We start from the raw sequence: 20,927 nt of genomic DNA, 5'->3' as shown, positions 1-20,927 counted from the left end.
GAACGGGATTGAACTCAGGCCCTTGCACTTGCCAGGGAAATGCTTACTCTACTGAGCCATCTCCGCGGCCCCTACAACCTGAGTAAGACATGGAATGCCATGGTAACCGAGTAATAAAGTGATGAATACTAACATACTAGTGAGTAGATTTTAATGGTTCTCGCCACAAAAAGGTGAGGTAATAGATATGTTAAATAGCCCCACCCATTTATTATACCTTTTTTTTGAGACAGGCCCTCTATACTCACTGTGTACACTAGGGTGGCTTCAAACTAGCGGTGGTCTTTCTCCCTTGGCCTCCTGAGTGTTGTCTGAAATTGCAGGCATGGGCCAATACACTCCGCTTCTACACATACTTCATGTGATAAAAATGTACAATTTTATTGGTCAATTAAAAAAAAATATTTCTGGGCCAGCCAGATAGCTCAGCGGACTAAGCACCTGCTTAGGCAAGCGCAGGGACTGAGATTCAATCCCCAGCACCACATGCTGCGCCGGCCCGCCCCCGAAGCCGGCCCCTGAAGCCCGGCCACTGTGGTACATGCCTGTCATTTCAGCGCTGGGGAGGCTAAGACAGGAGCAATACTACGAGTTTCAACTACATAGTGAGACCCTGTGCTAAATACATTAAAATAAATAAATCTGAAAAATATTAAAAAAAAACATAACCCATGGTGCCCTGGGCCCAAAGCTGGGTCTATTAGGCCAGAACCTCGGATCCATAGCAAGACGCCCTTTGGGAGCACTAGTAAGTAGGGCGAGTCCTCGGTAGCTAGGCAACATAGGTGCTGGGAGTCACACGCCACACTCGGGCTACAAGGACTCTGTCCGTTTGCAGCACGGGGACCTGTACAGAATGGTCTGGAAGGCTCTAAGGCCTGGGGTTCCATGCTATACCAAACAAGGTCAGTCTTGCAGGTGGGCTTGGCCTGTGCATTTCAAACCAGCAGGCAAAGCCTCTGCTGCCACGGCCCTGGGGACAAGGTGACAGCGTGCTGGATAATCCTTTATCCAGAGCCCAGAAGAGCTGTCCTGAGCACTATGGGATGTTAGCGGCACCCTGACCTCTCCTCAGCAGATGTCAGCATAGCCCCTACACTTGCTTGCGGATGTCACAGCTCTAAGTGTCTCCAGCCATCCTGAACCAGACACGTGGGTTACACACGTGCCCCTGGCAACCGCTGCTCTAGGGCCTGGACCCTCAGCGATTCCCGCACTCATCACCTCGAGCCCTGCGAGGGAAGCCGAGACGCCCTGGGGGATGCTGCGCTTCTGGGCGCCGCCCTCAGCCTTTCACTCAGTCTTCCCAGAGGGCACAGCCGGGACAAAGGCGCACCCAGGGTACCAGTGTGTGCACCAGTCCCAGCACCAGGAGGCCCATCAGTAAGGATGGGGGGGATCAGGGGGCTTCAAACAGAAAATAATTAGTAAACTGTAAGCACATGTTGGTGGCTGCGGCCCTCGGAGGGCGGGGCGGGCCTGGAGCGCCTTTACTTGGGACAGGAGGCGGAACTCGACCTCCCGGAAGACCCTTAAGAAGGACTGCCTCCTAGCCAATCATCTCAGCACTCCAGGAAGCCGAGGCGGGAGGACAGCAAACTGAGTCCAGCCTGGTGGGCAATGTAGCCACCTGGCCTGACTGTCTCAGCATAAAAATGAAAAAGGCTGGGATGCATCTCAGTGCGAAGGGGACTGCGTTCAGTCTCTAGTTATTTCAAAATGAACAAGAAAAACCGACGTCCAAGGGGGCCTGCCAGGCAAGTGCAAGGTCCGTTTGCAGCACGGGGACTTTCAGTCTCTAGTTATTTCAAAACGAACAAGAAAAACCGACGTCCAAGGGGGCCTGCCAGGCAAGTGCAAGGTCCCAAATTCAATCCCAGGTACCACGAAAAATCGACCTCCACCACGCACAGCCAATGGGTCCGCGCAGCGCTTCCACTTCCGGGCGCGGCTGCCTGCGCCTGGCCGCAAGCTTTGCGGGCGGGGCGCGCGGAGACTCGGTCCCGCCCCCGCGCAAGGCCACATCCGGGAGCGGCCCCGCCCCCCACCGCCCGTTGGCTCCTCCGGGACTGTGCGGGGACGCGGTGTGGCATCCTCGTCCGTACCTGGCCTCAGGTGAGCCGGGGAGGCGCGTGGCGGCCCCCACTTTGCAGGCACGGGCTGCTGTACCCACGCGGGGCCTTCTTTCCCTCGGCGCCGGGATCCTTCCCGGGGCCGCTGCAGACCGAGCCCCCCAGTCGCCGTAAGTCCTTGAGGTGGCCCTGCCTTTGTCGCGCACGCAGCGCACCGGCGCCGAGGCAGGCAGCAGAGCCTGGGCTGCGGCCCGCGTAGGCCGGCGCCGAACCCCCGAGCGCTTCGAGTCCGGGGCTAGCCCCGACCTCCTGGAAAGTGCAGCGCATTCTGCTAGTGGGGTCCCATTTCCAGACACTTGCTTCGCGCAGGGTCTAACGATGCTGACTTAGTTCTAGCACCTCCTTTTGGGGAGGGGGGAGCGTGCGCACTGAACCCGGGGGCCTTAGCACCGGGCTACACCCCCACCCACTTCTTGCTTTGAAGACCGGGTCCCCGGCGCTGCTCAGTCTCCCGGACTGAGGTTCCAGGTGCGAGCCAGCAGGTTCCACTCCTCTTCTGTTTTGCAAATAGCTAAATTTGCATTGGGCCTGTGCTTTTCCTTCCTCCTTGCCTTTCTTCTGTCCTTTTTTTCTTCTTCACCTTTCCACCTCCTTACAGTTGTTGGGGGTGAGGACAAACCCAAGATTTGAGAACCGGACACGTGTTTTAAAATCCCCTGCGAGAGTCGGTTGTGGCGGCCCCACATGAGAGGCTGAGGCAGGAGGATCAGCAGTTGGAGCCCAGTTTAGTGACTTCCAGAGATGCTGTTGCAAAATGAAGAAGGGAAAAAAGCTGGAGTTGCGGCTCCGTGAGAAGGCCCTGGGTCCAGTCTTGGTGGGGGAGGCTGCGGAGGGTTCCCTGGGATCTGCGGGGAGGAGCAGCCATCCCTCCCCCCCCCCCGCCCGTGGGCCTGTGAGAATAAAAGCTGAGAGTGTGGTAGCATCCTGGGAGACTGAGGCAGGAGGGCCGCAAGTTTGAGCCCAGCGTGGGCCACTTAGTGAGACCTTGTCTTAAAATTTAAACAACTCAGTGCAAGGGCTCTGAGTTCATCCTCCATACAAAACAAAAAACAAAAACTGAAAAATAGCCGCTCTGTCCCTCTGGGCTTGCTCTTGGAAAGGATTAGAGAAAGAGAGTCTTAAGTCTTTGAGCCAAGGCTTGGATAAATACTAAGGCTCCTCCTCCTTCCTAGAGGCTCCGGCTTCTCCCCAGGCGGCGCATGCGCAATTGTAAGCTCAGGGGACTAAGCTGCCACTTTTCCCTCCCCAGCCTGAACAAGGCCCAAACATCCCTGCCAACATGCCCTTCTTTCTTCTTTGTCAGAAAAAAAAAAAAAAAGGTTTCTTCCAAATCTTTAGGCCAGTCTCACACAGGACTTGTCTTGCTTAGCAGTCTCCTGGTGTGCATTTCAAATTTCTGCTCTACAGATTCTCACCTCTATGCCCCTCCGTCCTGTTTTGTTGGAGATGCCCCAAGCCACCTCCCATCTCCACCCCAAAGTGCAGGTGGCCTTGCACAGAGACCAGACCTCAGGGTCTGCACCTGCAGGTCCTGCAACCCACGGGCACCAGAATTTTCAGGAAAATAAAACCTGGCATCTTCTCCTGACATCCAGACCTTTATTTATTTATTTTTGGTGGAACCGGGAATTGAACTCAGGTCCTTGCACTTGCCAGGCAAGTGCTTATTCTACGAGCTCTCTCCAACCCCCATTCAGACCTTTATCCTTGCCTTTATTCCCTAAATGATAGGGGATGACAACTATTTCCATAATATTTGTGTTTTTGTTGCAAAAGTACAGACTGTGTAGTGCGCAAACACCGCCCTCGTATATAAGGGATTTGAGCATCTGTGGATTCTGGTGTCTTGGGTGCCTGGAGCAGTCCCCGGATGCATGATTGTCACACTTCATCGCCCTGTCAGCTGCTTCTTTCCTATGTGCACTCCTTTCTGGAAAATCTCTTCCCTTGCTTTCACTCCCATCACTTAGATTTCTCTGTCTTTGCTTTGCCACTTGGGCATCTCTGAGTGGTAGCGCCTCTGCCCTCTGTGTCATCAGTGTTGCCTGGGCAGCTGCCCCCTACTCCTCCTGGTCAGTCTCAGCACTAACCTGTGTGGGGAGCTTCCCCTCCCTCCCCATGAGCTGCCCCTGAACTGATCTGAAGGTGACCCCCCACCTGCCTGTCCTCGACTTCATGCTTCCTGCTGAATGCTCCTCACTTGTGACCCACTCAGGCCTCCGCATTCCCTGGCCTAGAGCCCCTGTCCTGTCTTGTGGCTGTAATCCTCCCCTCTGTTGTCAGCTTGTGATGTGCCATGGGTCCCTTCTTACTCGTAGTCAAGGTTGTCGGGATGGTTTTCTCTAGAGTCTGGGCTTTAGCTCTGGGGTAGAGTGCTGCTGGCCCTAGCCTGAGTTAGCCTCCAGCACCATGCACGGCACTCACACAAGTTACATTTTAGACTTGTTTATTCAAGGTTGGCTGTCACCATCCTCTGGCTCATGTCACCCTGTCGTGCTCCGGTGGAAGAGAACAGGGTGGCATTGGTGTTGTGCCAGTTGCCTGAGATCCTGGATCCATCTGTCGGGGCTGCTGAGGATTAAAGACCCTGAAGCTGTAGCCCAAGGTAAACCACCCCTTACAGGGAAAATCCAAGTCCCTCCGTGTCCCTGCCTCCTAGGGCTGCCCTCTTGCCCACTTTCCCTGCCTCGTGGTTCTGAGCCCATTTCCAGGTGTGCTTGCCCTTGTCCTGGGCGCCACCAGGCAGTGTTTCTCCCACGTCTGTCTTGAGGGCTCAGTGCGGGCTCACGGTAGGTATTCAGGTGAATAGTTAGGTACAGCGGCCTCTGGGCAAGGCCAATGGGAAGCAGCGCAGGACTGGGGCCTTTGGTACCTAACAGGTCTGTGGATGAAAGGTGGATTTTCCTGGCCATAGCTCTGACATCAGTTTTCTCTTTTAAGGCCCTTTCCCTCCCCTGACACTGGGGATTAAGTCCAGGGTCTTCAGACAGAGCTACCCCCCCCCATCTCGTTTTGTTTTGTTTTTGGTGGTGGTAGTAGTTTTTTTATTTTTATTTTTTAAGCTTTTTAGAACATTTCTTGCTAAGTCGCTAAATTGCCTGGGCTGGGCTTTCACTTGCAATCCTCCTGCCTCAGCCTGTCGGAGCGCTGAGATTACAGGCTTGCGCCACCATGCTTAGTGCCTTTTCTGTGCCTTCTTCAGTACTGTGTTCTCTGCCGTGGCCTGGTCTTAATGCTCTGTTCTGTCTCCTCGCTGCAAGCCGCTTCTGAAGGCGTGGACAGATGGCCTGGCTTGCAGTCTCCAGTGGGAGACTAAGCGCTGAGGGCCCCTGTCATGTGGCCTTGGGAGCGGCTCTTCTGGGCTCGAGGCCTGGCGTTTCACAGGCATTGCCCCACGTGGCCTCTGCTTCCTGCTGCCCTGCAGCTGGCTGTACCCTCTCCACCTTCTGAGACCCTAGCCACCAGAAGGAGATCCTTGGTGGCAGAATCCGAGCCACCTTGTCGAGGGCTACTGGCAGCCCTGCCATCTTCTGTGATCCAGAATGTTGGATGTCACTCATTCAGTGTCCAAATCCACAGATTTTTTAATCTTAGTCTCCTTTAATCTCATCCTCTTTCATGCTAGGAGCATGAAATTGTCCTCCTCCCAGTCTCCTGTCCCTAGGAAGTAACCCTGCTCACCAGGCTTGTTCTAATTTCTTCAGGTCTGGTCTCTTCTTAGCCTTGAGCTTGACCTGCGATCCAGGGACACAAGTGTGTGTGGGGAGGAATGGGGGCTGATGTGCAGGATGGGTGTGTGTGGCCAGGTAGCCCGTTTACCAGCACAGGGCTGGCTGCAAGGATGGTGGGGGAGGGGGGCTTAAGAAAGGCCCATGTAGCACCTCAGGGGACCTCCAGAGGACCGGAGCCTGAGGAGAGTCTCATTGTTGGGGGGTGGGCCCTTGGAGCTAGCATAAGGCCTTGCAGAAGCCCTAGAGGAGTGGAAAGTGAGGGGCCCTCTGGGAGCCCCTGGCAGAAGAGCCCCTGGGGGCCGTGCCTGTGGTCATCAGGGTCAGGCAGAGGCCCAGCCTTGCTCTGCGCGAGGCTTATATCCCCGGGGGCTGTTCCAGGGATGTGAACGAAGCCTGTGTGGCTCAGGAGAGCCTGCTGCTTTATGCAGCAACCTGGGAGCCCCGTGCACCTTCACTGTGCCCACGCTCCTAGGCCAGCGGAGCTCAGGGGCTGGGGACATGGGTCCGGAGTCCCTCCCCCTCCATCAGAACTCACAGCACCTGGCACTGGCCTCTCCTATAGTGAGACCTTGGTGGGCTTTGTGGTGAGACCAGCACCCCCCCCAAGTCTTTTTTTTCTTTTTTTTTAAATAACTTTATTTATTTATTTATTTAGTGTGTGTGTGTGGCCAGTTCAGCCCACCAGGGGGCGGGGCTGGCTGGCATGTGGTGCTGGGGATTGAACTGCAGTCTCTGCTTTTCCTTAGCTTAGCTTGGTCTAAGGAGGTGCTTTAGACCACTGAGCCATCTCACCCCCCCCCCCCCCCCAAGTCTTCAGTGTGCCACTGGTTATGCAGTGTGGTGAACACAGGGGCCTTGCTTGCCTTCCTCTGTACCCATGACACATAGAGAAGTCACCAAGTGCCTCCCACTTCTGAGACCCCAGAAGGAAAAAGGGGACAGTTAGTCAGAAAGCGGAACAGAATCCACTAGTGAGCAAGGGTCAGGGCCCTCGTTGGAACAGTAGAAGTCGTGCTTCCCCAAGGAGCTTGGCATCAGGGGCTCTTGTCCTGGCTTGGACGTTTGTATTCCTGGTGTACCTTGCCTTCTCTCGGGCCTCTCTTGCCCTTCCTCCCTGGGCTTCCACTTCTCCATGGTGTCCCCCAGAGTTCCCTGAGGCTGCTGAGAGCCCCGCTTTTCATCTTGCCTTCCAGCCTCCGCCCATCTTCTCACTGTCCCAAGCTTCCAAGCATATTGGAAATGGAAAAAGTCAAAAGCCCCTCCAAGAGACAGAGCCCCTCAGACCCAATGGGGCAGGAGCCTTGTGTGAGCGCCAGCACCCCTGTGGCCAGACCCAAGAACCCAGCCACCGCCCTGGCGTGTCCCAGCCCTGACTCATGCACCAGAGCCACCAGTACCTCTCGTAAGCTTGGGGCTGCCAGGGAAGGCCTGCCAGAGACTGAAGTCAAACTTGATTTGGCTGACAGAGAGAATAAGGCCAGCAGTGGCCACAAGAAGAAAGTCAGACTCTCCAGCCCCCAAAAGAAGGGGGAAAGCGACTTGCTCCTGAAGAAGGGCATCCTTTGGCCTGTGCCTAGTAGCACATCGGACTGTCCACCTGGCCTGGACCAAGTTCAACTGGAGAATCAGGCAGAAGGTGCTCTTCTTGGCCGCCCCACCCATGGTGGAAAGAGAAAACCCCACTCTCTGGGGCGGCCTGATCTTCAGTCCTCTGCCTCCCATGCCAAGTGCTGGGCCAGCCCGTGGACACGCGAGCCAGAGGGGCCCTCCGGAGCCTGTGACCTCCAGCTTGTCCCTGGGTCAGAGCCCCCCGTGCGGCTTGAGAAGAGGAAAGTATCCAGGCAGAAGGCTCGTGGATGGAAAGAGGAAGGGATGAAGACAAGAAAGAGAGCAAGGTCCCTGCCGTCCAGCACGGGCTGTGCCTCGGGGCCGGTCCCGTCTCCCCTCCACCGTGATGAGGGCACGGGGCCTGACAGGCCGGAGGTGAGCCAGCCCGAGGCAGACAAGGCTTCTCAACAGGCGGGCATCCTCCCAGCCCATCTGGCCAAGGAGCCGCAGTACCCCAAGAAACGGAAGAAAAGGCATCTGCTTTGTGGTGTGACGGAGAAGTCAGGTTCCAAGCCGAGCCTCCAGGAGCCGCCTTGCTTGAGCACCCTGGTTAAAGGTACAAAGTTAGAGGCCCGAGGCTTAGGTTCTGTCCCGCATAACCCAGCCATACCAGATATCAGACAGTTCTTTACTGGGGACTTGAAAAACACCTGCCGTGTCACCTGTACCCTGTGTGGCACCAGTGTCAGAGGGGACAAAGCCAAAGGGCGATCCCAAGGCTTAGGCCTCATTCGGCACCTGACCACTAAGCACAGCATGGAATGGGAGGGAAAGCTAGCCCCAGGCAGTGCAGGCCAGCAGCCAGCTGGACGGGAACAGGCACAGAGGAAGGCTGGTGCCCTCAACCCTGGGGCGCCTAGAGACCCTCCAGCCACTGTGCCCTGGGAGGATGGTGGCAAGGAGCTAACCCTGGGCAGACCTGAGCAGCTACTCCTGGCCCTGCCACCACTGCCTGCTTCTCCTGGATCCGTCAAGGATAGCCCGGGTGACACATACGACCCCACCTGGCCCCAGGCTGAGGCCTGGAACCACAGGATCACAGAGCTGCTCTGTGGCCTGACCCTGCCACTGTCCTTCGTGTCCTCTCTGCCATTCAGGAGGTTCATGGCCCAGGTGGACCCTTGCTACCGCCTGCCCTCGCCAGCTTTCTTCTCTGACAAAGCCTTGCCCTTGCTACACGAGGCCATGGGTGACCAGGTACTTCAGGACATGCAGTGGGCTGAGGGTGGCCACGTCCACATTACCTCTTTCGTGTCAGACCAGGACTCAGCTGTGAGCTACATGGCCATTGCTGCCCACTGGGTGGCCAGCAAGCCTGCATCTCCAGCAAACCTACGGAAGCACGCGGTACTCTGGGTCCGGGGCCTGCCCCTTGAGAAAGCCTCTGAGGATGGGCAGCCTGAACTACTGGAGCAGATCAGCCTGTGGCTGGGCCGTGGCTCCCTGAGGGCTGGTTTCCTGGTATCGGGTGGCTGCCCCAGTCTGGAGTGGGCAGTGAGGGCTGAAGGTTACAGCCACATACCCTGTTTCACCCACTGCCTTGACTCCCTGGTGAGCAACTTCTTGTGTCACCACCATAGTGTCCAGATTATCCTGGGCACTGCCAGGGCCATCTGCAGCCATTTCCAAGGTTCGGCAGAAGCCCGGAGCCTGCTCCACCAGGTCCAGCAGCAGTGTGGCCTCCCAACCCGGCAGCCCTTTGAGGAGCTCTCAGACGACTGGGGCTCAGCCTACTGCTTGCTGGAGTGGCTGGTGGGGCAGCAGCCCGCCCTGCAGGCATATGCTGAGATCCAGCAGCCGGGCAAGGCAGGCACTGCCTTGTCCACTGTGTTCTGGAGCCTGGCAGACAGTCTGGTCAAGCTCCTACAGCCCTTCCAGATGGTAATCCGCGAGGCGAGCATGCCCCAGGCTTCCCTGAGCCAGGTGCTACCCCAGCTGCGCTACCTGCACATCTTCCTGGAACAGGTGCACAGACATTTTCAGGAGCAGAGCGCTGGGGACGTGGGTACAGCCCTGAGGCTGGCTGAGGGCTTGGCCCTGCAGCTCTCCACAGACCGCCAGCTCAACGAGCTCTTCCACCGTGAGGAGTTTGTGCTGGCTACCCTGCTAGACCCGCGCTTCAAGGGCAAGGTCGAGGCTATCCTGCCCGAGGGGGCCGACATTGACCACTGGAAGCAGGTCCTGGTGTACAAGGTGAAGGAGATCATGGTGACTGAATACTTGCCTGCCTCGAGTGCAAGGCGCAAGGGTGTGCACGCGAGCGCCACCCGGCGGGCCAGGGCTGAGCGGAAGGGCCAGCGGGAGTCTCTGCGCAGGCACAGTGACCCTGGCCCCTTCCTGCTGGTGCAGAGGGAGAAGAGCCTGCTGGAGCAGCTGGAGAGTGTGGGCCTCCTGGTGTCCCAGAGCAGCGGGGCCTCTCTCTCCACTGAAAACCACCTGGCCAGCGTCATTGTTAGGAGATACCTGCGGGACAACGAGATCATTGGAGCCCAGGAGGACCCACTGTCCTACTGGGAGAAGAAACGCAGTGCCTGGCCAGCCCTGGCCCAGCTGGCCACCATCTACCTGTCCTGCCCACCCACAAGAGCCTTCTTAGCAAACGTCTTGGCCTCCCTGGACAGCCCCACCATTGTAGACCGGAAGCCCCCCCTCAAAGTAGAGGCCATTGAGCACCTGCTCTTTCTGAAGACCAACCTGGAGAACTTCCCTCACTACACCCCGCCGCACCTTGTCTTCTCCAGTAGTGACCCGGGTGAGGAGGAGCAGACCCCATAGCCCACCGGGCATGCGAGGGTGGGCACACCAGGATGGATGGCAAGCTAGGTTCCAGAGACCTCGAGAGCTTCGAGGTGCAGCCCGCCCTCTGCAGCTCACAAGACTTACTCCGGGAAGACCTGCAGCAGAGAAGCGTGGGGCACAGTTCTACATCTGGGTGTCACCATCTGAGACCTGCGGTGTAGGGACAGCATCTCTGTCCTTGACAAGGTGCCACTTCCTCCCCGTGGGTCCATGTATATCCAGCAGTGTGCAGAGGGTGGTCCTACTGCTGTTCTAGGTGATGTGAGCTTACTTCATGGTGTTTAAAACTGAATTATGAAATATGTCACGTTAGATGTTAGGGACCCACAGAGCTCATCCACGTGGATAAGTGGAAGCGTTCCTTTAAGAAGCAGCTTTCGCCTGGAGCCCATGTCTGTAATCTCAGCTGCTTGAGAGACTGAGGCAGGAAGATAGCAAGTTTGAGGCCAACTTGCCCCAGAAGAAAATATAAAAGGGGCTGGTGCTACCACTCAGTGGTAAAGTGCCCTAGGTTTGATCCCTACACCCAAACAAACCCCAGACTTCCCAAAGAGGAAGGGAGGAAGCCGGAAGCAGAGTAGCCGTCCTGGAAGGGAAGTGCGTACACCATGCACACACAATAGTCTCGGGGACCCCAGAGTGGCCAGGGAACCCCAAGGGCCAGGACTCTGCAGCTGACCCAGAGAGCCAGGAGGTGCCCAGTCTGCAGCGGGCTGTCCTTAGGCCCAGGCTGCTAGGTCCTTGTTCCACCTGGCAGCACCTACCCTTGCCCCTGTCAGGGCAGATACATGTATTTGGAAGAGGGGAAGGGTGGGTAAGGACCCCCTGTACCCCTGAGCACAGCATCTGCAGACAGGGAGCCAGAGGGCTTGAACTGGAGAACATGGGGCGGGTGGAGGCCAGGCCCTACACATCCCACTGGACTTGTGTCCAGGTAGCCTGAGTGCTGGTCCCTAGGTGAGGCGGCCACTGCAATGGGGCCAAAGAAGTGGGGGAGGGTGTTCTCAACCTTGTAAACCATCTCACTTGAATGGCGACCCCAGAAACCTCTCCGCAGCCCCTCTGAGATTGCCCGTCCTGTGTGTCACTGGGACTCAAGTAAAACATTGGGAAATGACTGAGGGTGCCAAGGACCAAGGAGAAGGACCCGTAGTCCTGATGTTCGTAGACTGCCTTTCAGTGCTTTGCCTTGCTCCCCTTTGTACACTGAGATCAGACCCTCTAGACTAGTTTTTATGCAGTGTTTTTATATGATCAATAAATGTAGCGTTTTTGAAATAGTGCTTTGTGAGCGTCCTATTCAGTGGCTGGAGAGGCACAGTGACCTCCAGGCTGACCTCTTCTGAAGTGCTCTGCTCCCTGCAGTGCAGGAGTGGACAATAGGTGGATAATGGTGGTCACGGGCCCCCTTGGGAGCGAACATGTGCCATCCTGACCTGCATTGGCGGCCACCACTGTGTGACCACTGACCCAGCTCCCCAGCAGAGAGGGTAGGTGGGAAAGGAAGAGGATGAGCACTTGGGGGTCCTGAGCTAGGATCTTTGTTTGTGACTGAGGACACTTCTGTCCCCCAGGGGACATTAGTCCATGTCCAGAGACAGCTATGGGTCTTTCCACTAGGGTGGTTCAGTTGGTGTCTAGTGGGCAGAGGCCAGCAGCACCCACAGCAAAGACTGGCCTTTCCAGAACGATCTCTGAAGTGTCTACGGAGGGGGCTTGGGGCAGAGGAGGGGGTCCCCCATCTCTCCTTGGCTTAGTTCCTCCCTGCCCTGCTCACTTCCCAGGCTTCATTTTCTGGCCTCATTCCCTAGAAAGGTAAACTGAGGCTAGGCGTAGGTGGGCGTGTTTTCCCTTGGGCATAACCTCCTTCCAGAGTCCCAGGAATGATGGTGCCTGGTCCTTCTGAACTCTGGCGGGGCTAAGTGGATTATGTCCTTCCTTCCCATGCAAGGTGGGCTGGCTCTGCACCACAGGCCCAGCTGGAGCCCTTGCAGAGGCAGCCATCCACAGTGCTGATCTACCATCCGCTGCCTGGGGTGCTCTGTAAACCCAGGAAAGGTGGGGTTTCCAGTGGTCACACGATGCTGCGGTCACCCATCCACCCCCACCCCCAGTGGCAGCTTCTCAGGGAGGGCAGGACAGCTGCGAACTGCTAGCAGGTGCCAGAGCCTGCACCTCCTGCCCGGGTGACCCTCTGGGACAGGAAGCGCTGCATTCTTCACAGTTAGCGCCTTCTGTTTCACAGCTTCTCTCTGAGCTGTGTTTACAGCCATAGTGCGGTGACAGCACTGCCATCATCCCTGTGTCCCTGTCTGCCCACACCTGGTGCCGTCCTTTCCAGTGCCATCTCTTGAAGCCAGTCCTTCAGGCCGGTCCCTCCCCAGCCCTGTGGCTGGCTTTGGCTCTGCTGCCACCTGTGACTGCCTATCCAGGGTTCCATCTTGGACCTGTTCTTGGCCAGTGTCACTGTCCCTCTTGGAAAGCCTCGCACCATCCTCGGTGCCCATGTGTGCCCCCAGGTTGCCCAAGCAGCTCAGCAGCAGGTGGGCCTCTGGTCTACCCTCTCACTGCACGCCGTCTCCTAACCATTTCCCTGACAGCTATTCCCATGCTCTGTCCCCAGGAGGTTGGGCTGTGCCCACATCCTCCTCGGCTTCCCACTGCCACCCACCTCTGCTCAGAGTGTCTGGGTTTCTGCAGTCTGCCTCTCCTGCCCCGTCAGTCCCAGGACTTTCACTCAGCACTGCAGGGGGAAGGTCTTTGTCCTACCGAGGGTCGAGCTCTGTGTCCTGCACACCATGCAAGCACTCAGCCACTGAGCCTTCCCCACCCACATCCCTCAGATGTCTTCTTGTCGCATCTTGTCCCCTTTGTCTCCTGTCTAAGGAGCTCCCTGCCAGCCACCTGGCTGGATCCATCCACCTGTCCCCTCCTTTGGGTTGGGCCTGCGTCTCTTGCTGATGCTTGTGGCAGACACTGGTGCCCAGTGTCCGCCAGCACCCTCTGCCTTGTGCGTGAGGGCAGTTGTGATCACAAATGAAGGTGGGTCACACCCTGTTCCACACTCAGTGGTTGCTGTCAGTCTCTTTCTGTTGGGATGGGGTGTGGGAGGTATGTGCAGGACCTGCTCAAAGCCCCCCACCTCCCTGTGGGGACCCCTTGGTGGCAGGGCGGGCGGAGCTGAAGTCCAGGGCTCTGGGCTGGTTTCCGTGGAGGAAGAACAAAAGTGGTGTTAATCGTGTGAAGCCCGACTTGGAGGCTGCCAGCGCCTGTGCCTGCAGATCGCATAAGCAGCAGGGACAGTGGTCCTCAGGACCTTTACCTGTGTCACCTGCCTGCCCTGCTTAGCCTCCCACATGGGAGCCGCCTTGGAGCAGAGGTGCACTTGGATTGTCCTCCCTGCTGCAGCCTTGACCCTCTGGGCAGCATCACTACGGTCCTTCCCGCCGCCTCTTCATACCCCAACCTCCCACAGGCACTGGGCCCTGACATGGCCTCCACCCTTTAGAGCCAGCCCAGGTGCCTCCACGCCTCCCTCTGGATAGTGTCCTCAACGCTAGTCACCCCCAGCTTGTTGTTTCAAATGGTGACATACTTTCAGGTGATTCTGAGTGATGTGGCACACAGCGGCCAGTGCTGTCGGCTGACATGGCTAGTCGGTGCCAGGGCAAGGTGCTGCTGTGAGTGGGCAGCATGGGCGTGGAAACCAGCTGTACCCACTGACTGCACGGCTTCCCTGGCCTTAACTCCTCCTTCGCCTAAGATGAAAGGCATAAGCTCCGTGGCTCCAGTCAAGATGTTCTCTGGAAACCACATTAAATTTAGAAAAATTGAGAGATTTTTTCTCTTGCGAAGCCGGGGATTGAACTCAGGCCTTGTGCTTGCAGGGAAGCGCTTATTCTAGAGCCATCTCCCCCCACCCCGCTCTCTCTTTTTTTTTTTTGAGACATTTTGTTTTGTGTTTTGACATAGTACTTGAGATTGATCCGGGAGCCTTCACACTGAGCTATATTCTTGGCCTGTTTTTCATTGTTTTGAGACACTGTTTTCCTGAGGTACTAAAGTGCCCAGGCTGGGCTCAAACTTAAGCTCTCCTGCCTCAGCTTCCCTGAGTGCTCAGATCACAAGTGTGCACCACCACACCCAGCCGAGAGCATTTTTGGAACGCATGAAACAGTGCAGGGTGTTCTCTTGGGGTCTACATGGACAGATCTATCCCAGGAAGGAAGCAAAATACATTGGTGGTGGCAGTGACCTGGTGTATTTAGAAATAAAGCTGATGTTTTAAAGTTGAGCACATCAGTGACGTCAGCAAGGATGGGCTTGTGCCCCTACCCCAGACCTGACCGAGTCAGGATAGACTGGCAGAGTTGGCCGAGTCCCAAACCGCATGGCTGTCCTGGCCGGGCCCAGCCAGGGCTACCTCTGAGGCAAGGGCCTGTGCCGTGCGTGTCTTAGCCTTGGCATCCTGCTTGCTGGCTCTGGCGGTAAAGGCACAGGTCAGACATCAAGCTGTCATCAAGCTGGCAGAAGTGCCCGGGAGAGTCCCACCTGACCTGTAACCGTCTCTCCTCAGGGACCCGTGGGCCCTCCTGACGGGAACCCTCCCTGCACCGGCCTGAGAATACCCAAAGGTGCCTGTTTTAGGGCAGAGCAGCAGCTGACCCCACTGGCACCCAGGCCCCTGTCACAGCCCTGCCAGGGCCCAAGCCACCTGAGCTAGCTGGTGTCCTATGGAGCCTCCAGCTGAGAAGCCAGGGGAGGCTGATGGGCCACGCATCACACCCCAGCTGCTGAAGTCGCACACGGGTGAGTTCTCCCTGGAGTCCATCCTACTGCTGAAGCTGCAGGGCCTGGGGCTGGCAGACCTGGGCTGCTTGGGAGAGTGCCTGGGCCTCGAGTGGCTGGACCTGTCGGGCAACGCGCTTACCCAGCTCGGCCCGCTGGCCTCCTTGCGCCAGCTCACTGTGCTCAACGTCTCCAACAATCGGCTGACCGAACTGGAGCCGCTGGCTGCCTGCGAGAGCCTGCAGAGTCTCAATGCTGCGGGCAACCTGCTGGCCACCCCTGGTCAGCTGCAGTGCCTGGCCGGGCTGCGGAGCCTGGAGTACCTGCGCCTCCAGGACCCTTTGGCCCGGCTCAGCAACCCGCTGTGTGCCAGCCCATCCTACTGGGCTGCAGTCCAGGAGCTGCTGCCTGGCCTGAAAGTCATCGATGGGGAGCGTGTGAGTGGCCGTGGCAGTGAGCTCTACCAGCTGTGCCGGGACCTGGACAGCTCCCTGCGCCCCAGCTCTTGTCCTGGGCCCAGAGCCATGGAGGCCCAGCCTTGGGTAGAGCCTGGGTACTGGGAGTCCTGGCCCCCCCGGAGCAGCTCCATCCTGGAAGAGGCCTGCAGACAGTTCCAGGACACGCTGCAGGAGTGCCGTGACCTGGACCGCCAGGCCAGTGACAGCCTGGCCCGGGCAGAGCAGGCCCTCTGCCCTGAAGGCTTGGCCTCTTCTTTTGTCTTCTGAGCACGCCCTGTGGCCTGGAGGCTGCCTTTCCTTTCCTGTTCTGCATGCCAGCCTTCACGGTGGTCACTGACCCTGCATGCACAGCTGTGGGGTCCTCTGTCCTTGTCCTCAGAGCCATGCCAACTCCCCCACCTTCCCTCTAGGACACTCCCCACCCTCATATATGGGCAGGACGCAGCTCTCAAGCAGCATGTGGCTGGGATCGAAAACATACCGACACTGCACACCTGCCTGTGCAGGCGACAACGGCCCACCGTGCCCAGGCCTGTGCTTCTGGAGCCTTCTCTGTAAGCTACCCTCAGCTCCATTAAACAGTTCTAAACTCGTTTCTGTCAGTGCCTGGTCTGCGGGGCCTCTGCCCCTGGTCCTGCACAAGAGCTCCTCTTGTCTCCTGCGCACCTGTCAGCCACACACATATGTGCACCCAAACCCTCCATACCACCCTTTTTCCTGTGGCTTCCTACAGGTTGAGCTGAGTGTCCCGGGCAACATGAGAACTAGGACACAGGCTTGGAGAACAGTTTTATTGGCCCTAGATGTGGTGGATCTTCTGCCTGGGAGCGAGGGGCCACCTGCCGCTGTTGGGGAAGCCAGCTGTGATTCTAGAGGAGAGGAATGAACCTAAGACTCCAGTACCATACCATCTCCTCTCAGTCCCAGCTCTCTGCCAGGCTCTGGCCCATCTCTTTGTCCTGCCCCCCACAGCCCAGCACATCCCAGTCTCCACCACAAGGGCTGTCCCTGCCCTCGGCCACCTACCAGCCCAGGGCTCAGCTGGGGGGCAGCGCCCTGGAAAAGGCAAACTGTCCAGGGAAATAGAAGCTGTGGGGGTCCTCGCCGGCCCGCTGCACCTTGCTGCATGGGGGCTCCTGGAGCTCCTGATGGCACCAGCAGTTGGTCAGGCAGTGCCCAAGTGCCAGCATAGCCCGGGAATGCCTGCCGCGCCTAGAGCCCCTCCGTGCTCCTCCTCCTCATGCTAGCTCCTTCCCAGCCTCTGCCCTGCTTACCTGGCCTTGGGTCTCTAAGGGGCAGTGGACCATCCGGCCCAGAACCTTATGCGCAGGATCCAGTTTGATGCAGGCCAGACATTTCCGCTTCCTCTGGGGAGTGGGAGGGTAGTGAGGGTGGTGCTGGGGCCCATGGAGGAGACTGCTGCCCTGGCAGACTGTGGCCTGGGGCACGAGGGACCCTGCAGGCCGCTTGGCTTTGCAGCCACCCCAGGAGTGGAAAAGTTGGAAAGTCAAAGAAGCCTGAAGTGATTCATGCCAGTAATTCCAGCCCTCAGGAGGCTGAGGCAGGAGGATTGCCACTAGTTTAGGGCCAGCTGGGCTGCGTAGGGAGTTCAGGGCCTGCCTGAAGTACATGGTGAGGCCCTGCCTCAAAAAACTTAAAAATCCTGAAGTTTCACACCATGGCACTTCAGTGGTCATGGGGGCAGAAATCCTTCCCAATGTGTGCCTGTCCACATTCATGCCATGTGTAGATGAGCGGGGGTGGGGTTGGGGGACAGGGGTGAGGTGAGGTGTGGTGTGTGCAAGCACATGCGTGGGTGCAGGTATGTAACGGACCAGTTCACCCAGGTGAGCTCTCTCCTGACCCCACCAGAGCCTCTCCGTGGAGTCCAATCCTCTCCCTTAGCGGAACTCACAAAGCCCTGGGGTGGTGCTCCCAGGGGGATCTGGAACCCCAGCCCAAGGACCAGCTGTGCAGCAGCTGTGCCCTGGTCCCTGTGAAGCCTGCTGTGAGTGGACCATGGCCTGGAGCAGGCGCTGTCCAAGCCTGTCCCCGGGCTTTTCCCTCCAGGACCCTGGGCCCTTGCTTAGGCAAGTCCGTCCTCCCCTTGCCTGCCCAGCCTGCTTTCCCACCTAGGCCAGGCCAGTGTCCACCTGTAGAAGGCGTCTCACAGTGGGCCCCTTCCCCAGGGCTTCTCGCTGGCCCTCTGGGTTCTGGCCAGCAGCAGCCCAGGCCTCCTGCCACATGCTCACCCCGTTGGGCTTGACTTTGCACTCGGGTTTCTTCCAGTCCTTCTTCCGGCAGCCCGTCTGTTGGAGCCGGAATTCCAGCCTCACAAAGGTGCCCGCTGGGAAGGGCTGCGGATGACAGGTGGCCTTTGCTATGAGCTGGGTGCTGTGACCCAGCCCCGCCCCCACCACACACTTCCAGCCAGCGTAGCTGAGGAGGTGGCCTTTCCCCTGCCAGCTTCCCGGAATTGTGCTGGTCTCCTGGGTGTAGCCCTCGGCCTCCCAACCTGGCACGTCCACAGCCACGAACCGTGTCCATGGCGCTGTCCACACTTGTCTCCTGGAAGGCCCACTGCACAGGTGGGTGCCTATGGAACTCCTCCAGGGCCACCTGCAGGCCCTTGCGCTGAACCGCGGTGAGCTCAAGACCACCCACACCCTCTGTGCCTAGCCACAGGGCCAGCAGGATCAGCAGCCGCCACATGCTTCAGGCCTGCAGACCACAAAGTGTAGTCCTTAGTTCTTCCACCGGCAGAGAGCCACCACCTCCTGCGGGGGGGGGGGGGGACGGGGACGGGGAAACAGCCTTTCCCGGAATCACCCCCATGCCTGCACACACACCCCCCTGCGCAGAGGTTCAGTGGAATTCCTGCCAGCAGCCCCATTTCTAGCCTGTTCCCTCCCCCTGAGCCTTCCCTGCCCCCCTTCTAGCCTTCAGTCTGGAATCTCCCGGCTCCAGAGCCCGCATCCCATCCCAGGCCCAGGCCAGCAGCGGGGGCGGGAGGGCAGACAGCTGGAGGCCAAATGTCCCTGGCAGGAGTAAACAGGCAGGCAGAAGGGGGCTGGGCTGGACCCTCTGTCCTCTGGGGCTGGGGCTGCCATCAGCCCTGTGGTGCCCAAGAAAGGGGGTTTCTCCTGCCAGGTCTCAGCTTGCCTCCTTTCTATTACCACCACCTCCCTCCAGCTCCCTGGGGAGAGCCCTGCCTGGACAAGGGGTTTTGGGGCTCACCAGAAAAGAACTGGTGCACAAAGTGAGACCTCCAGTGAAGAAGGCCCTAGGGCTGTCACCGTGAAGCAAGGGTTTTAGATGTGTGGCCCAAGGTCCTTGTCACCCACCCTTCCCTTGCTGTCCCTCCTCACCTCCTTCCCTGTCACTTCGGGTTCTGAACCAGACTTCCCCTCTGAGAGGTTGGTGCCTCTCAGGCTCGTCCTGTCCCTCCCCCAGCCCTGGCACCGCCCTGCAGCAGCCCCAGCCCCTCCTCCTGGGTCCCCTCCAGCCTCTGCCGCTCCTCCCCCTCCCCCAGCGCCTTGACCCTGAGCCTGGTGTGCGGTCTGCTTACCCGGAGCAGGAGGCCTGGAGGTCCCACCTCCCCTGGGGCCAAGTTTCTCCCTGCCACTGCCACTGCCACCACCACTGAGGCACTGATCCAGTGCCTGAGTGGCTTCCGGTGACTGCCCCACTACCCAGGTAAGGCCCTAGGCCTAGCTGGATAAAGGGAATCTCCAGCTCCCTGAAACCTTGATTTCAGGGAATTCTTCCCAGAAATACAGAAACCCTTGAGCCCCAGGGGGCCTTGAGAGGCGCCCCCTGCTTTCCACCCCTAGTGACACACTGAGAAGCAGGATTTCTCCACAGGGCTGGCTGGTCCAGGGTCCAGCACTGATTTCCTGGCTGTTCCTTATGTCTTGTCCTTGGGACAGAGAGACCACTAAGGGACAGACGACAACATCCTGGGCCCTCAACCTCGTAGACATTGAAGGATGAGTTGTATTCTCTTCTCGGTGGCCCAGAGGCTGGACATGCAGATGCCCCAAGCGTGATAACTAAGAGCAGGTGGAAGCCTGCCACCTCAGCCTCCGTCTCCTGTCTCCTGTATTAGCTTAAGGCTCTGGGTCCACTCCCTGCCCAGTTCTGCACGGAGACGTGCATCCAGGAAATGTTGACTTGCATTCACCTCACCTCTCCCTCTACTTCAGCACTGAGACCACCAAGACAAACTTCCACTATCTGCTGGATCAGCAGGATTTTAAAACCCCTATTTGGGAATCCCTCTAGGGCAGTGGTGGTGAACCTGTGGCATTCGTGCCACCCCGGGCTGTTCGTTATCCTAGAAAGGTCTAAGAAGTTCGTCATTGCTGTTCTCTAACAATGCCTAGAAGTCTCCAGCCATTGTCCTAAGCCTTAGTCACCTTGGGTTCCAGGACAAGCAGAGCCTCACAGTCCACCCCATGGCAAGGGCTGCCATCCAGCAAAAGGATCACCTTGTAGAACCAAAGTGGCTTGAAAACATGAGCTTCCTCTGGAGCAAGGAAGCCAGGGCTGAGGTCATGGCCAACCAGAAGCTAGCTGAGACCAATCAGAACCTGGCCCACCACCCCACCACGTAAAGCTGGTCCTCCACTCTTCTCCCCACCCTGTACCGGGGATCAAACTCAGGCCCTTGCGCTTGCCAAGGCAGGCACTTATGCCGCTGAGCTATCTCCCCGGCCCTTCCATTCTTTGTTGGTAGCCGGTCCAGCCACCTTTTCAGAGCTGTGTCCCTTTCAGTCTCTCAGTAGAAGCCATTTTTCTGTCTTGTCTTGCTTTCCTTCGGTAAGGGTCTGCCTTGGTCTTACTTTCCCACTGTTTTCCTGTAGGTTTGTGCCCAATGCCGCAGTGGACGCACCCCAGGAGGGGGTGCTAGGCTACCTCAGGTATGGCCTGGGGCTTTCGCTGGGCTGGGTCTGAGCGGTCCCAAGGCTGAGAGGAGGAGCCTGTCCCACTTTTAAATTAAGTTTGCAGGCTCACTGCCTCCCATCCTAGAAAGAGAACTTTCACAGCGTGTCAGTAAAAGAGACACAAGAAGGGTTTCCTGGAGTTTTGAGGCTGCAGCTGCAGGCACTCCAGTGAGGCCTGCGGGTACATTTACGGGGTGTCTTCAAGGTGGGGTGACCTGGGATGTGCATTTTTCCTGCCTGTGAGGACACATGTGTTTGAGGTTGTGATCTGCTGCCCACCATCATCACTGCTGCTGGGGGTGGAGGAAGCCAGAGTGCACTTCTCGTGAAGGACCTTTAGCACTGATTGATGGATCAATTAATTGATTTAGTGAATTTCCTAGAAGGAAAAAGACTTCAGGTACTGTTCAGACTTGAAACAGTAGGGTTTTTTTAAAGTATAATTTACAAAAATCAGAAAACAAA

The 20,927-nt window shown here is 57.8% G+C and overlaps 3 protein-coding genes across 5 annotated transcripts; 2 read left to right on the top strand and 1 right to left on the bottom strand.

Annotated features, from left to right (window-relative positions):
- The first annotated feature begins 4,648 nt into the window (after nt 1-4,648).
- Nucleotides 4,649-16,101, top strand: Lrrc61 (leucine rich repeat containing 61). The gene is made up of 2 exons (XM_004629083.2): nt 4,649-4,737; nt 14,847-16,101. The coding sequence occupies exon 2, from the start codon at nt 15,004-15,006 to the stop codon at nt 15,781-15,783; it is 780 nt and encodes a 259-aa protein (XP_004629140.1). The 5' UTR covers nt 4,649-4,737; nt 14,847-15,003; the 3' UTR covers nt 15,784-16,101.
- On the top strand, nt 4,653-11,083 carry Zbed6cl (ZBED6 C-terminal like). Its single transcript, XM_023712791.1, has 2 exons — nt 4,653-4,737; nt 7,057-11,083. The coding sequence occupies exon 2, from the start codon at nt 7,103-7,105 to the stop codon at nt 10,244-10,246; it is 3,144 nt and encodes a 1,047-aa protein (XP_023568559.1). The 5' UTR covers nt 4,653-4,737; nt 7,057-7,102; the 3' UTR covers nt 10,247-11,083.
- A 187-nt stretch (nt 16,102-16,288) lies between the features above and the next one.
- On the bottom strand, nt 16,289-18,969 carry Rarres2 (retinoic acid receptor responder 2). 3 transcript variants are annotated; one of them, XM_023712822.1, is made up of 6 exons: nt 18,885-18,969; nt 18,055-18,293; nt 17,769-17,873; nt 16,791-16,883; nt 16,543-16,661; nt 16,289-16,385 (listed from the first exon to the last, which is right to left on the bottom strand). In XM_023712822.1, the coding sequence occupies exons 2-5, from the start codon at nt 18,226-18,228 to the stop codon at nt 16,554-16,556; spliced, it is 480 nt and encodes a 159-aa protein (XP_023568590.1). In that variant the 5' UTR covers nt 18,229-18,293; nt 18,885-18,969; the 3' UTR covers nt 16,289-16,385; nt 16,543-16,553. The 3 variants fall into 3 exon arrangements, with proteins under 3 accessions (XP_023568590.1, XP_023568591.1, XP_023568592.1); XM_023712823.1 differs by having other exon boundaries at nt 18,055-18,237; XM_023712824.1 differs by lacking the exon at nt 18,885-18,969 and adding an exon at nt 18,754-18,828 and having other exon boundaries at nt 18,055-18,237.
- Between the last annotated feature and the right edge of the window lie 1,958 nt (nt 18,970-20,927).

The sequence above is a fragment of the Octodon degus genome, unplaced genomic scaffold (genome assembly GCF_000260255.1).
Source record: "Octodon degus isolate 3935 unplaced genomic scaffold, OctDeg1.0 scaffold00027, whole genome shotgun sequence".
Classification (NCBI taxonomy): domain Eukaryota; kingdom Metazoa; phylum Chordata; class Mammalia; order Rodentia; family Octodontidae; genus Octodon; species Octodon degus.
This window is presented reverse-complemented; position numbering and strand designations above follow the sequence as displayed.